Source organism: Musca domestica, unplaced genomic scaffold (assembly GCF_030504385.1).
Source record: "Musca domestica strain aabys unplaced genomic scaffold, Musca_domestica.polishedcontigs.V.1.1 2, whole genome shotgun sequence".
NCBI classification, from domain to species: Eukaryota; Metazoa; Arthropoda; class Insecta; order Diptera; family Muscidae; genus Musca; species Musca domestica.
Window position 1 is genome coordinate 25,947,306 of NW_026712249.1, and position 16,925 is coordinate 25,964,230.

The 16,925-nt window shown below is 34.4% G+C and overlaps 1 protein-coding gene across 1 annotated transcript; it reads left to right on the forward strand.

Annotated features, from left to right (window-relative positions):
- Positions 1–12,557: 12,557 nt before the first annotated feature.
- Positions 12,558–14,033, forward strand: LOC101893538 (achaete-scute complex protein T4). The gene has a single exon (XM_005184768.4). The coding sequence runs from the start codon at positions 12,558–12,560 to the stop codon at positions 13,563–13,565; it is 1,008 nt and encodes a 335-aa protein (XP_005184825.1). The 3' UTR covers positions 13,566–14,033.
- The last annotated feature ends 2,892 nt before the right edge of the window (positions 14,034–16,925 follow it).

Genomic DNA, 16,925 nt, shown 5'->3' on the forward strand with positions numbered 1-16,925 from the left:
CTCCCTCTCTCTCTCTATAGACGAGCTGAAGGGCAGCGACAAGCTGAAGGCCAGGCAGCCGCTACAGACAAGCTGAAGGCCAGGGAGCCGCTATAGACAAGCTGGAGGCCAGAGAGTCGCCATAGACGAGCTGGAGGCCAGAGAGTCGCCATAGACGAGCTGGAGGCCAGAGAGTTGCCATAGACGAGCTGAAGGCCAGAGAGTCGCCATGGACGAGCTGGAGGCCAGAGAGTCGCCATAGACGAGCTGGAGGCCAGAGACTCGCCATAGACGAGCTGGAGGGACCTCATTTTGTAACCATTCTTGGGTGGCGCGTGCTGAGTGTGATGGTGCTGAGTCCTGTTGGAATGTCCAAGGTCTGGGGCCAAAATGTTTGCGTGCCCAATGCTTTAATACACCCTCCAGAATATTTTCGCCACGGTCGACTAATACGAGCGGAGAGCGACCATCGGCTATTATGGCGGCCCGCACCAAAGGTGTTGGTGCTATTATGGTGACCAACGAAGGTGCACATTTTCGGCTGACCTCTTTGGCAAGTAAACACGATCATGTTGGTTATTTACAAACTTCTGGACAACGAATGTTTTTCCCATCGAAGAAAACCAAATTCGGCAGTTCACCACTGTCGACCAAGCGAAGCAACTCCATCACGAAAAACTTTTTTTTTGGAAAATGTTCACCAAATTGCTGCCAAAGGTGACAGCAGTCTGAAGTTGGTTGCCGTTTTTGCATCTCACCCTTTATATCCTTTATGAAATACGAAATAACCATACAATTGTCTTCAAATTTCACAAATATGAATATTATTTCTAACACAAGATCTGATGTGAATGTGCGATGTATCGACTCACTCCTTCTGGTACCTCTCTTACAATGGATCGAAATTTGGAACAATAATAGAGGAATCTAAGTTTTCAAATATTATTGTTAATAAATATAGGGCAAATTTAAATATAAATATAGTTAAAGTATTTAGAAGAAACTCCTTGTGTGAATTCTTAGACAATTCCATTGAAAAATGTGGCTACAATCATCAAGATACCGAATATCGGGAGGTACCTTAGTATGGGTGCTATAAGAAGACTTGGATCTGCATGAACAATTTTCAATCATAGAGGGTAGTACCTATTAGGAACTTCTAATATTTTTCTAAAAAATTTGAAACAATTAAAAATGTCATCAAAAATCATCAAAGTACCGAGAAGTGGCGTTATTAAATTCAATATTTTTGTCATCTTATAGAAATGTCTGTGCTCAAATCTATTTTTTATTTTATACTGTATATATATTTTCATTAATCTTCTTTCGTCTGCACCAGTTGGAACGTTTAATTTCACCCTTCGTTATATACATAATGTCAACTATTCTTATAGGTATACACCAACTTGCAATGTGTCCTTAATTTTGGCAAATCCATGAAACCAAATGTGCGGCCTACCTAACCTCAATGTTGCTGAGTAACTACAAAACAATCCTTTCACGCACATTACCATGCATATATACACACACATCCTTTCATATGCACATATCCACCACATATCCTTTTTGGACCATGAAAACCATAGAGCGTTGCAGCAGTAGTTTGTTATTGTTATTCTAAAAGCAAAAAAGGAAAATTGCTGTCAAAAAGGCGTTTCGGGAGAAACGATTTTTCAAATGTCAATATTCTAAACAAAAGATGTGGCGGTGGTGGTGGTGGCGGCATCATTTCCAAAACCAAACATTTTAACCATGTAGAGGAGACACAGTCATCGAGGCTAAAATGCCCATACATACATCACACAAATATTTGAATAAAGCCGCAAAATTTAGGAAGACTGGAACAATGGAAAGAAATTCAAAACCATTGACATAAAGGAAAGTGTTAATGATGTGGACGGGCAGGGAAAAAGGGGAAAATTCAAACAATTGTCAAAGGATTTTGTCATATTTCATTTTCCGAATAGCGAGCAGAATGCCGATCCAAAGGATTGTCATTGATTGTGATAATGATTGTGATGATCACGCTGAAGTACTGGGCTATGGCATTCATGAATAACAATGCCACTGCCAATGACATCGACAATGACGATGATGAATATGAGAAATTCCTTTAGTTATACATGTGTGTATGTATGGGACAAAGGATAAAAGTGAAAACTGACACGAGATTTTCTTCCCAAAAAAAAAAAACAATAACATTTGTCGCAAAATGTTTGGAAAAAAGAAAGAAAAACCAAAATGAGATTTTTGCACAAAACACCTGGTGAAATATAAAAAAAAAAGAGCCTAACCGGGTATCTTTCCTGGCAAGAAAATCATTTAATCAAACGAAAAGGGGGAAATAATCGATGGAAACAAATGTCCAATGAAAGATTTTGAACATTTTAGATTTTTATCAATTAAGAAAGAGTTTCAACGAGAGACACATCAGCAATTCTTAAGCACGAGCTACGTACAGAAGATTGTAAGCCTACGACACAGATTGATTCTACAATTACCGATGAACTTCAGTTGCTGATCATTGTCATGAGCTTTGAGATGACTCTGCTGGGCCTGATGACAGAAACGTCATTGGTCTTGATCATTTAATTAAAGAAATATATGAAATACTTTGAACACCTCAGTTGGGTTGATGTCATGCATTTTTGATTAGTTTAAGAGGCTGGGTCTAAAAGTGAGGTTAAAAGTGTGGAGAATTTTCTCTTTATATCCAAAATTGTATATAGAGTCGAAGTTGTTCACAACGACGATTTGTAGAATTTGCACATCTCTTCCCATTTTAAGTAACGCAAACGAATTTATCGGGTGAATTAAATTTTGAAGCTGTGTCAGACTTATTAACTGCAAGCGAAGTGTTGTTTAGAGAAATACGTTTTTTGATCAATGAGAGAATACGTATCAGGCGATAGTTTTGTGTGTTTTAATTTTGAGTGAGGTTAAAAGTGTGGAGAATTTTCTCTTTATATCCAAAATTGTATATAGAGTCGAAGTTGTTCACAACGACGATTTGTAGAATTTGCAAATCTCTTCCCATTTTAAGTAACGCAAACGAATTTATCGGGTGAATTAAATTTTGAAGCTGTGTCAGACTTATTAACTGCAAGCGAAGTGTTGTTTAGAGAAATACGTGTTTTGATCAATGAGAGAATACGTATCAGGCGATAGTTTTGTGTGTTTTAATTTTGAAATTTTGCACGAATATTACTCGTGGGTGAGATACCGCGATTTTTTTTTTTTTGAGTATCATTGTTGATAAGATATTGATAAGAGACAGAATTTTGGCTATCAGTTTTTAGTGTAATCAAACGGGATTATTAAGATTTACAATATTTTGAAAGATAGCTCTGTGTAGAGGGCTGAGGTACCTTATGGGATCAACATTTTAGAACACTGCTTTGAACGATCCACCAAAGCTCAAATTCTGAAAATTTTTATAAGGATCACTTTTGATTAAGAAAGGCGGGATTTGAGGATCTTCGCTTATTATGTGGAGTACTATAAGCTTCTAAATGGTACAATATTGTTTCGAGGGTTGGATAGAAGCTAGAACTATAAAATTTTGCATAAGGGGGTATTTCCGAAATTTCGTACCTCAAAGATTGCGAAGGAAATACTAAAATGACGTATAATTTTATTGTGGGAAATGCCCTAAAGATGACGATTTGTTGGAGCTAGAATATTTTTGCCATGGAACCGACTCGGAAGGTACATTAAATTTGTCATTCCGTTTGTAACACCTCCAAATATTCGTCGTAGACACCATAAAGTTTGTGCGTCTTTTGAAATCACAATAAAGACCACATTATTTGACCTAAAGCTTTGAAATTTGGCATAAGTGTGTGAATTGTACCTAAGATAGTTGGTACTGAAAGTGAGAGTCGGTCCACGTTATGGTATAGCCCACGTATAACGGTACCTCCCAGCATTCAGTATTTTGATGGTTTTAGCCAGATTTTCCCCAATCTTTTGTCAAAAAATTGGCATTTGTTGTTCGTAATGGATTCTAGCGTCGGTGGCGGAACATTGTGTACGTAGGTCTACGTAAGTTACTAGACCGAATTATTCCACTTCATCAAATACTAACAAGTAAGCAAAGGCTACAGTCGAGCGGGGCCGACCGTTGAATACCCTACAACACTATAATAAACGATACAGTTTATATAGGCGCGATACTCGAAAGAATTCCACAAGATATTGTGACAAATTATAAAAGAAAACCATAAGGTTTCGTTCTCTAATTTTCGAATAATAGCAACTTAAACTAATTTGCTCATTTCCAATTTATTGGTAGATGTTGCACTTAAGTGGTCTTCTTAGATCTGGAACCAATATTTCCCAAAGATCTATAATCTCTCAGAAGTGGCAAAAGATTAACATTTATTATTGGTTTTTGACTGAATCGCATCTATATGAGATACAGACATTTGACTATATTCTTCAACGAAATCAGCGTTAACGAAATAGTCAGAAGTGCGTCTTTCCTGTATTTGTGAATTCTCCAAAAAGTCACTGGATTGGACATTTTCGTATTTTGTCTACAAAAGTTGGCAAACTCCTTCACACATTGAATATTTTTGGATGGCCATCCAAAACTGCTTGGCTTTTGCAATGTCCGGTAACCCCCATTCAAATGTGCGTGAGGACCGGGCGATAATTACGACCTGCTGACAATTTTGCAGTTTTTGGTCCATTTCAACCCCTAAATATATGACGATCATCTCCAAAAAGAGTAGGCTTCTATTCTGACCCTCATCTTATCCCCACGCAAAATTTCGTATGGATCGGGCCATAAATGCGATCTGTATATAATATCCTGATATCCTAACTACTTAGTTTTGTTAGCTGTAGAAATATTACCAAATGTTTAATTCAAAATGAAAATATGCCAAAAATATGACAAAATTGAAAAAATATGAGAAAATTTTACAAAATCAATATTTTCATCTTTAGAGAGGTATTTTTATGCGATTTTTTTAGACGTTTTATGTTTCCTGCCAAGAGGCCATTCTGAATTAATGAGAACTGTCGAAATTAGTTCAGCCGTTCTCGACATATAAGAGATCTTTCAAGCATATCTTCTTTGATAAACATATATATCGCACATATTTTGCTATATATCCGATTTGTGGGATGTTAACATCAATGTAAAGGTCAGAAGTAACCTTGTCATGGCTTTGTGATTTCGCCGGGTTTTTAAATATTCGCGGTTTAATGAAAAATTTTGAATTTTTTCAACACAAAATATATGGCCTATTTTACCCGCTAAATATTATCCGATGACCACCCAAATTGGTAGGCTTCTTCCCCGTCCTAAACTCTAGCTACATGCGAAATTCCACGTAGATTGGTCTATAATTGCGACCTGTATAGCTACTGCAAAATCCGACATTCTTTCAGTATTTGGTCCATTTCAACCCCTAAACATTTGGCGATCATCTCAAAAAGAAATAGGGTTCTATTCTGGCCCAACCCCGACCTCCATTCTAAATTTCATGAAGATCGGGCCATAATTGCGACCTGTAGAGTGATTACAAATTAACATGGACAGACGGACAGACGGACAGACGGACAGACGGACGGACGGACATACATAGCTAGATCGACTCAGCTCGGCGAGGTAGGATGATCCATATATACTTTCCTATGTGGGAAACCAATATTTCGTGGTGTTACATAATTTTTGGCCCAATCAAACTTATAATACCCCCAACACATAGTGTTGTAGGGTATAATGAAAATACTGGGATGTGCACAATTTAAAGAAAATCGAATATTTTTATTTTCAATTTTACGCGAATATTTAATAAAAGTGTTTAATCTTTTGTAGGATAGGTACGAGAAGATATCTGATCTTAGATCTTTGGTTGAGAATTGAGAACCCTTGCGGGGGTGGTACCTGAATAGGTATTGAAAGAAATATTGCAATGATTGAAATTTGAAGAGAATCCGATGCTTACAAGAATAATCTTGTGTTGATAGAAATATTGAGATGTGTCGAGTTTGAAAGGAATTAAATGCTCATCTATCATGGTTAATCGAAACTTTCATCCGTTGGAGTGGAGAAGGAGTGGTTATTCTTTCTTGTTCTATAAGGTAAATGTTTTTCTGTGAAAATGTTGACATTTTTTTGCGGGAGGTACAACAAGGAAAATACCGCTTAATTTTTATAGGCAATTGTTGCTATTATCGGTCAGAGAACACGGCATCTATTACGAACACCAAGTACCAACTTTAAGATAATTCTATTGAAAAATGCGATTAATACTATCAAAATTCAGAATATTGGAAGGTAGCGTAAAATGAGAAATATACGAGTACGTGGATTTTTATGGGCAATTATCTGTCATAGATTATAGTACCTACTAAAAACGATCTCTAGATACACTTACATGGGAACTTTACCAAAACTTGGACCAAAAATGAACCGTTCTTTTAAAAGATGTTGATTACATACTGGGAACATGGTCTGCGAAATTATCGGAAATTCCGTTTAAAATTGTGGCTTCTGCGGACTTAAGACATATCTGAGTAAAATTTTATCAATCCACTTCATTTTTTCTGAAGCTGGAGTCATTTGCGCAGACATATATATTTTATCTGGAATGTATATTTGTGGGGTCTAAAATATATCAAGGGTGTAAAAGTTCATGGTTATTTGTCTTCAAGTCCTCGAAGAAAATATTCTCAAAAAATCTACAATTATTAGACTTTAAATTCTTGCAAAATATTAAAGGTCATTAGTCCTTCGAGCCTTTGAAAAAATATTCTTTTCAGAATATAGTTTCAAAATATATTTACACTCTTCAAAAAATATTTAAGGGAAAAAAAACGTGAATCTAAGTTTTAAAGTACTTGAAAATGCATTCTTAAAGTTCTCACAGATTATTACTCGAATGGATTAAAAAATGTCGGAATATATTATTCTAAACGTATTCATGTATCATCCACAAAAATTCCTATAATAGTACTTAAAGAAATCAAAAATCGAAATGGTCCATGATTGTTGGTCTAATAATTCTTATACAAATCTTCGCGATTGTTAGAATTAGCGTCCGGAAATAAATTAAAAAAACAAAACAACTAGTGCTCCGATAATCTCACAGAACAAATTTCCTAAAAATCAAAAAATTTTGCTCTGACCGATCTTAAAAGAATATTTTTTAAATAATACCCGCTTACTGCTCTGATTGTCAATGGAAACATTATTTTCAAAGAGTAAAGGATAGTCCCCAGAAAAATGATGTTTGTCTCGGCCGGGAGGAACTTCGTTAAAATTCTGTTAAAATCTTAAAAATACCGAATACAGGATGTCGCCGTTATATTGGGGTCCATGCGTAAACGTGGACAAGCATAGGCAACTTTTGTCATAGGCCGAACTAAAAAAATCCTGTGAAAAATGTCGCTAAAATCCTCAAAATACCGAATAAAGGAAGGTACAGTTAAGAAGATGTGGTCATGCGTACGCAATTTTTGGCATAGGTCGTGGTGCCCATTACGAAATCCAAATACGAAATTTGAAAAAATTCCGGTGAATAATGTCCCAAAATTATAAAAATACCGAATATGGGGGGCCGTTTTATGAGGGATATACGATATCGTGGACCTATATAGAAAATTTTCTTTCAGGGGGTAAAGTACTCAGAAGATACTCCTTGTGTGGTTTTTCATATAATTCTATTGAAATATTTGGCTACAATCTTCAACATCGGACAGACGGATGGACAGGGCTAAATAGTCTTAGAATTTTACGCTGATCAACAATATATGTACATTGTTAGGTCTAAAATTATTATTTCCTCCTTTGCTCAAATATTCCTCTAATAGTCCTTGAGTGTTCTCTTAAAATCCTATTCTAAAATTACTCCTCCAATATATTAATAAAATTCCACTGTTACCTTTTATAATTCGGTTTTAGTCCTAATAATATACAAAAAATATTAAGACTGCATTTTGTTGCAATATTCCCTCAAAAAATATTCTATATTTCTAGATTTCTTGACCACAATTCTTTTTCGATTCGATTCTTTTCCTCCCTCAATTACCATGCCACCCTCCTTCGTAAATGTCATAACAAAGATGATTTATCCACTGACGACTCGCTTAGTATCTCACAATTAACTTACTCCCGCCAATGTCGTCATGCCATAAAATTTATTTCCAACAAGGATGTGTATTTTGTTTCGCAACTCGTCTACAACTAACTAAAATGCACTGCTGACTACACAACGCTTAAATTAATTAACACACTGTGAAATACTTCAGCGATTTCATCAGGGCTGACAGAACTTCAGTTGTAGACTCTCAGATATGTCAACAATTTTAATGAAATTATAACTTGTTGAGGGAAATATTTTTGTGGTAACAAAACACAAAAAAAGCTACAACATAACAACAACTAAATTCTCTTGCTAGCCTCTTCGAACCTCAATAGGACTAAGGAAGAGCTAACCAAAAAATCACATCAATGTTGCACTCATCATGAATTGCCTGGCATGTGATGATGCCATGCCCATCCACAATCCAATGCTCCCGCCATTATGGCATACCGCGAGGCTGTTAAAATAAAGTCATTTGTTTCATTACAACTCTTTTTATTGTTATTTAAAGCTTAATAACAATAAACTTGTAAAATTTATGTACAAACAGAGGCAATTCAATAAAAGCACCACCAAGAGGGCTTTTCAATTACCGCCGTTGGTTCGTTGTTATTTTTTTCTGATGGCATTCGCTGGGGTTTTCTTTTGAGAAGACAAGGAAAGGATTTGTTATTCCCATCACTCCCAGCATGGTTTTTACATTAAAATTTGTCTTATATTTGTATTCTATTGTCTGTCAAACAAGAAAGCTTTGCGATCGCTAATTAGGTTGAGTTTTTTTTGCAATACTTTTAAAAGGGACAATAAAAATCGAAATCAATAATAGATATGTATCTTACTCATGAATAAGTGCATCCACATAGTATTAATAAAATATCACAAAACAAAATTTGACGGAGAATTATAGTTTACCCTAACAAATAATGACAAACAATCTATGATCACCTATATCTAAAAAAAAATCCATAATTGGATAGTAAACAAATTATATAGCCAAAAATGTAGGCATAAATGTATTTTTTGAGAAATCTGGAGAGTGTAGGCTTCGATTTAAAAAATGTTTTGAATAAATTATTGCAGTATTTTAATGTACTATATTTCAAAAATTCGAACTCAAATTTGACTATGTTAGACAAATTCAAATATAGCAACAGCAACATCATTCACCAGAATCGTTTCAAATTTCGTATTTGAAGTTCGTAATGGGTACTATAACCTATGGCAAAAAAAATTCTTATGCAGTTCCACGTTTTCATATAGCCCCAATATAACGGTACCTCCCGATATTCGGTATTTTGATGATTTTAGCGACATTATTCACCGGAATTGTTTCATATTTGGCACTTGAAGTTCGAAATGGATACTACAGCCTGAGACAGGAAATTGTCTGTGCAGGTCCAAGTTTTCATATAGCCCCCATATAACGGTACCTTCCGATATTCGGTATTTTGATGATTTTAGCGACATTATTCACCGGAATTGTTTCATATTTGGCATTTGAAGTTCGAAATGGATACTACTGCCTGAGACAAAAAATTGTCTGTGCAGGTCCACGTCTTCGTATAGCCCCCGTATAAAGGTACCTCCTGACATTCGGTATTTTGATGATTTTAGCGACATTATTCACCGGAAGCAATGCCTATGTAGGTGCTTGTCGTACAGGCCCTAATATAACAGCTATATTCGGAAATTTAAAAATGTTAATGTTTTCAAATTAAATGTTTTCAAATTCGTTCTACATGGTGGAGGGTATTCAAAGATCGGCCCGCCCGATCTTACCGCTTTTTTACTTGATTTATATTTGGACCTATATCGAAAAGTCTCCTCATGGTCAAATATAGTTTTTCTAATTTTTTGTTAAAGGTTTCACCAAAAAATAAGACTTTATACTAATTTTTGTTGAGGTTATTAAAAAATTCAAATTTAAAAAAATCCAGTTTCACTGGACTAAAAATCTCTAAAATTAACTTTTAATACCCTCTACCTTCCCACATTGGGTAAAAAAAACTTTTTTTTTTTCAAAAGTATCTGAATTCAAACGCGATCCACTTTAAACTACAAACTCCAGTAAGATCGATAGGAGAATAGTTGGAGCCGTTATATGAGGGCCATACTAAAACGGAAGCCTATATACACAATTTTATACTAAAACAATTGTAAACTATTGCTAGTCTTAAATACCGAATTTTACATAATTTTGTGACTAGGATCAATATGGGCAATGTTTTGACGCCGGTTAATGAACCCAATATGGAGTACAAAAACCAAATTTCACACAAAAATATTAGAAAATGTGGCTTAAAATTCCGAATATCCGATAGAACCGTTATATGTGCTCTGTAGGAAAACATGGACCTAGATATTCAATGTTCTGCCACCAGAGCTAGAACCCATTACAAGCTACAAATACCAGTTTTTAGACAAATCCGTAGAAAAATGTCGGTAAAATCAACAAAATACCGTAAATATCGGGATGTACGGGATGTACATATGGGGGCTATACGAAAACGTGAACCTGTATGCACTATGTTCCGCCACTAAAGCTTGAACCCATAACGAACGACAAATACCAATTTTTAGGCAAATCGGTGAAAATAGTATGTGGCTAAAACTATCAAAATAATAATAAATAAAAATAAAAATATGACGAATACAAATTTAAGGTGGAGGGTATAACCCTCCTAGGGAACCCAATTTTACAAAATGTCGTATTTGTCTCCAGGAATGTCGTATTTGTCTTTGAATGTGCAAAATAACTATCCAAGTTGGACGGATATTATATTTATGGTGCACCATAATCAAATCAAATCGAATGAAGATATATATTGAAGCTGTATCTAAATCTGACGCGTTATCGACAAAATTTTGCAAAGGTATTTGTGAGCTCTATCTGATATCTGGTTCAAAACATTATTGTTCTAGTGTGCATACCAATCGGAAGAAAGACATATATGTGACCTAGAGCTATATCTAAACGAATATTCACCAACTTTCAAGTATTGTCTCCGTTCGTGGATTTCCAATATATTATTGTGTTGTAGGGTATCACATGGTCGGCTCCATTCCTTTATTTGTTTGTGGAGTTCTTATAGGATGAGAGGATTTTAACATAATTTTCCGTCGTATTTAGGTGTGGTTAAGGGGCTTTAATCAAAATTGTTTGTAATTAACTATTTTAAAACCGTAGTGAATAGACTACATCCTAGTAAAAATTGTCAAATATGGGTATATATTTTTAAATATATTGGTATTTTGAGGATTTTAACCACAGTTCGCAAATTATTGGATTCAAGTTCAGTATTTCTTTAGGTGCTAACATAACCAGTCAAACATTTTAGGATCATTAATTTCTAAACAATTTAATGATTTAATTTATTTCGAAAGAGTTCTTATTTTCATAAACCTCCTTTAAGCGTGCTTTTAACTTTATTCCAGCTGTATCGATTCAACTTTTTTCCATGTCCATGAAATTAGCAGATTTTTTATTGCAAATAAATGTTTATGAAAAAATCACTTGAGCTGTCAAAAATGACTTTCATAAAGAGTAAATGAAAAATCTTTTAAATTTTATATTTCCTTTTTAATATACGTGCATAAGTACGTATTTTTTTCGAAACTTTTAAGATTTCAAATCTCAAACATCCGCTCTCAGTCATATACGTTCTTTAAGGAAGCAGTCATAAACTGCAACTATATTTCATCTCTCTGATTGAACCTTTTATTCGATAACAAAATACTCAGAGATTTTAAAACGCTCACACAATTTTATGTCTCAGAAAAAATAACTCTCAAAACAAATTAATAATGAAATCAAGATATCTAAGAGATTTGTTTGTATCTCAATACACCTCCTTGTATGATGAGCTCTGCACAAGTAGGGGTAACGAAAAACAACAACAAGATAGGAAATCTGTACAATTCACCTCACAACAAACTGTTCCCATTTTGGGCTCCAGATAGCCAAAAGGATTTAACTCAGCTCTGATACTACTCCTCAATACCTGCATGCCAAAGTGGTGGAAACCATAAAACAGAGCAGCAGACTGATAAGATTTTTATGAGCACAGAGAGAGATCATAAATTTGTAGTTGGGAGAAGGAGAGTTACGCTCTTAGCTTACCTGTCTCGTATATGGTGGGAATTCCCCAATGGATGGATTTTATGCTCACCTATGTTACCTGTTGTGAGTAAGATCACAGGTAGTTGTGCTCTCACTCTCTGTAGTGTGTGCTCTCTCGCATGTGCGCTCACTCACAGGTTATGTTGGAAGTTGTTTGTGTTGAAGCTATGGCAACCTGAGTGTGTGCTCACACAAGTACTTAATGCAAAGGTTTAGGACAAAGGGACTCATTCTTAAACAAGGTGTCGTAGGATCAAGTTCTCATTGCAAAACACAAACTGAAATCCAAAAACAACTTGAAAAATAAAAAATCTGAAATCGAAACAAAAATCTCGAAACATTTCGCCCCACAAACGACAATGTCAAGTGTTAGTTGTAATCAAACAAACGTCCAACAACCACAACATATTTTCCCAACCACAATTGCAACGCCGGGTAAAATGCCTAAATATCCTCACATACAACCCCATCCCATTGCGGAGGATGGTAAAAACCGCAAAGTGACGCGTTCTCAACCCTATAATGCCGATCAGTCGCAACATTCGGTCATGAGACGTAATGCCCGTGAACGTAATCGTGTCAAACAAGTGAACAATAGTTTCGCCCGTCTGCGCCAGCACATTCCACAGACCATCATTGCCGATCTAACTAAAGGTGGCGGTCGGGGACCCCAGAAAAAGATCAGTAAAGTTGATACCCTGCGAATTGCTGTCGAGTATATACGACGTCTTGAAGATCTCCTAGATGATTTGAATGGTGGTGTAAGTTCTTCCAACGAGCAATACGATTTGCAAACAAACAACTCGAATTGTGACACAGCCAGTAATAGTTCCTTCAGTTCGTCGTCAAGTTCGTCATCGGCTTCCTCGACCTATAATGCTGCCAGCCAAACAACTCCAGTGTATTATACGCCACAATCCACCAGTCCATTGCCTTCCCTGATGGATGTGAATTTGGCAGGTCATTTGAATCCGTACAGCAGCAGTACAACTTTACTATCGCCGGTATCAATGAATTCCTATTCTCCTCAGCACAATGCCGGCTATGAGAACAATGGCTGTCATTCACCCACCTCGTCATTCAATTCATCAAATCTCTCCTATGAAGCGGTGGCGGCTAGCTTTGAACAACAGCAGCAATCCTTGGCAGATTTACCCACTCAACAGCAGCAGCAACATCATCCTCATCATCAGCAACAACAACAACCGCACCACCACCAAATTTCTGCCGATGCTGCTACCTTGGCTTTTGTTACTAATATCCAGCTGAAATTCGAGCCCTATGACAATTTCACTTTGGACGAAGAGGATTGCACACCGGATGATGAAGAAATTTTAGATTACATTTCACTGTGGCAGGAACAGTAAAAACAAAACACAAAATCTTAAAAAAGAAATCATATTCAAGACTGCAGGATTTAAAAGAAAAACAGACACATAAATATCAGGGATTTTTTTGTTCAAAACTTTAAAGCGCCAAGGCAAAAGCAAATATTTAAAAACAATTTGTTTTTGTCGTTTGTAAATCTAGTCAAATATTTTTTTTATTTTAAAATGAGTGTGCGTGTACAACTTAATTCTCAAGTGCCTAATTAATATTTTTGTATAAATTTAAAATGTAAATATTTAGTGTAATTTTTTTCAAATTATTTTATTTTTAAACTAAGGAAGACATTGATTAAAAAAAAAAAACAAAATCTAGTTGTAAATTTTATTTTTAATCCATGGAAGACACTAAACTATTTTTTCTTAAATTAAGAATAAAATGTTAATTAGTTTTTAAGTTTATAAACAAAAAGAAAAATAATTTAATTAAAAAACAAACAAATGAAAATTAAAAAAAAAACAAAATTTTATTTTTAACGGGGATGAGAATCAACAGAAGGGGGAAAAATAAAAAGAATACATTTTGAAGAGATGTCAAAGTGATAATCACTTTTTGTAGAGATGTCAAACAATTTCTTAAAAACATTTCTGAAAGGATTTAGTATCATAATGTTGAAAAAATTTTAGCCTCTCAATATCGTCGGTTTTTAAGAATATTTTGTAAAAATTATCTCAATTATAATTGGAATGTTTTCAAACTTTATTAAGGGACACTTTCTGGATTTTTATTGATTGTTTAGCAATTTTTTTTTTTTTTTTTTGAAGTTCAACGTGATTAAAATCCTGATTTTTTTTAAATTAATTATTTTTAAAAAGCAATCACAGACAAATTTCATCATCAAATACAAAAATATGTTTTAAATGTCTGCCAAATATGTAATCGTGAATTTTTGGTATATTTTAGGGACTGTAATCGTAAATGCAATATCTGATTTTAGGAATATTTTTTGAATGACCATACAAGTTATAATAGTGGATTTTTAAGGATTTGCAGAACAATCAGGATTAAAATAGCAGGTTTACAAGGACAATCATATCTATAGTAGTCGAACTTTCGAAGTTTTCTTAAAGTTATAGCTCAGGGTTTTCAAGAATATTGTGGGAGTTATAGTTGTGGATTTTCAAAAATAATATGGGGCGTAATTTCGGAGCATTTTTTTAAATTTTCAAGTATTGATATTTTGTAAGGGTCTATCGGCTGATATTCTTAGCATTTTATAGATGTTGTTAGCGTGGATTTTTTATAAATGAAAAAAGAACCTGATTTTTTTATTCTTATTTTTATTTTTTAAGAATACTTTTTGGAAGGCATTTTTTTGACGACATTATTTGATTTTAAGAGGAATTATTTTGGATTTATTATCAGAATTGTAATTGGGTTTAATAATCAAGAAAGTCAGAGCCATAATTGTGATTCTTAAGACTATTTATTGACAAACCTTTTAAACAGTAATTGCAGATTTAATATTTTATTTGATTTAAATATCTTAAACCTCGATTTTAACAATTGTTTGATTTCCTTTTTAATTTAGGAAAGAATATATTTTTGGAGACTATTAACCCGTTACCCTTTAGTTTTTGTATGTTGTAACTATAACTCATGTTTTAGGGGTATTTTCTTGCAAGGCTAATAAGCTACATCTGCGTGCTTCCTTTTTATTATTTTTTGAAGTGACAATAAGTTTTTTTGGATTCCCAAAATAATAGTATAAGAGAAACTCTTAATACAAGTCCCGCGGGATATTCTAATACTTAATAGGACTACTTAGAAAATTATTACTAATATCAAGGTTTGCTCTCCAATTTTTGATTAAAAAATTTGTTAAAAATTTTTTTTTTTAAAAAATTAATTTCTCTTGAATCGTTCGTTTTCAAACGTAATTACAGCCTTTTTTTGTACCGTACAACACTATGCGCTGGGGGTATTATAAGTTTGATTGGACCAAAAATTATGTAACACATCGAAATATTGGTTTCCCACATAGGAAAGTATAGATGGATCTTTCTATCTCGCCGAATTGAATCGATCCAGCTATGTATGTCCGTCCGTTTGTTCCTCTGTCCATGTTAATTTGCAATTATGGCCTGATCCCCACGAAATTGAAAATGGAGGTGGATTAGGGTCAGAATAGAAGCCTATTGCTTTTGGAGATGATCGCAAAACATTTAGGAGTTGAAATGGATCAAAACTGAAAAAAATCCTGATTTTGCAGTTGCTCTACAGGTCGCCCCGGAAGTTAGCACGGGGCTAGTGCTTAGTGCTGGACAGAAGCCTACCATATGGTTTGTTCATCGGACAATATTTAGCGGGTAAAATACACCATAACTTTTATGTAAAAAACGGAAATTTCCATTATACCGCGAATATTTTTCGTCCTTGCGAAATCACAAATGCACGAAAAATATCACTTCTGACCATTAGATTGATGCTCATATCCATGAAATATATATCAATGCAGGGGATGGATGTTAGTTAGACTGCTTATAACTCAATAAATGCTGGAAGGATTTTGACAATTCTCACAAATTCGGAATTCGGCCTCTTGCCAGAAAAGATAAGAAAATCGCTTGAAAATATGCCATTAAAAAAGTGAATATATTTCTTTGTCACATTTTTTATCGCATTAGATTTCTTCATATTTGACCTACAATATTGAATTGAATTAATCCTATTGTTAAAATGGACCAGAAATTAAAACTTTCCTGATTTTGCAGTTGCTCCACAGGTCACAATTCAAAACCTATCGATACGGAATTTTGCATGAGGTTAGGGATTAGGACAGCAGATTTTGGATGACCCTTGAATGATATTTAGCGTTTAAAATGGGCCACAACTTTTGTGTGAAATTGTTTTGGATACCTATAATCTCTCTATAAGTAAAATATCCTCGGTAAAAAACCAAAGGTAACATTTGTGCAGGGCAGTATCACATTATTTCAAATAATCGACAAAAATGTGTTTGGACCTAAGAAGTTTTCCAACACATGGTCGACCCCGCACGACTATAGCCTTTGCTTACTTGTTTAGAATGTGAATTGTGAAATATCTGAAAATGTTTTTGAAAATCTATCAATGTAATATTTTTGGAGTTTTAAAATATCTTGAAGAAAATATCTTTCATTTTTAGGATAATATTTTGAAGAACTACTATGTTATAATTGCAATTTTTTTGAGAAGTTAGACAATCAAAGTTGTAATCGTGGTTTTTGTAAGACATGGACCTAGTGTCATCGCAAATTAAAAAATATATATATTTGTTAAAGCAATTTTTAGTAATTGGATAATTTTTAAGGACTATCAAATTAAAAATTCCTAATTTTCAATCGTATATCCTGTTAAAA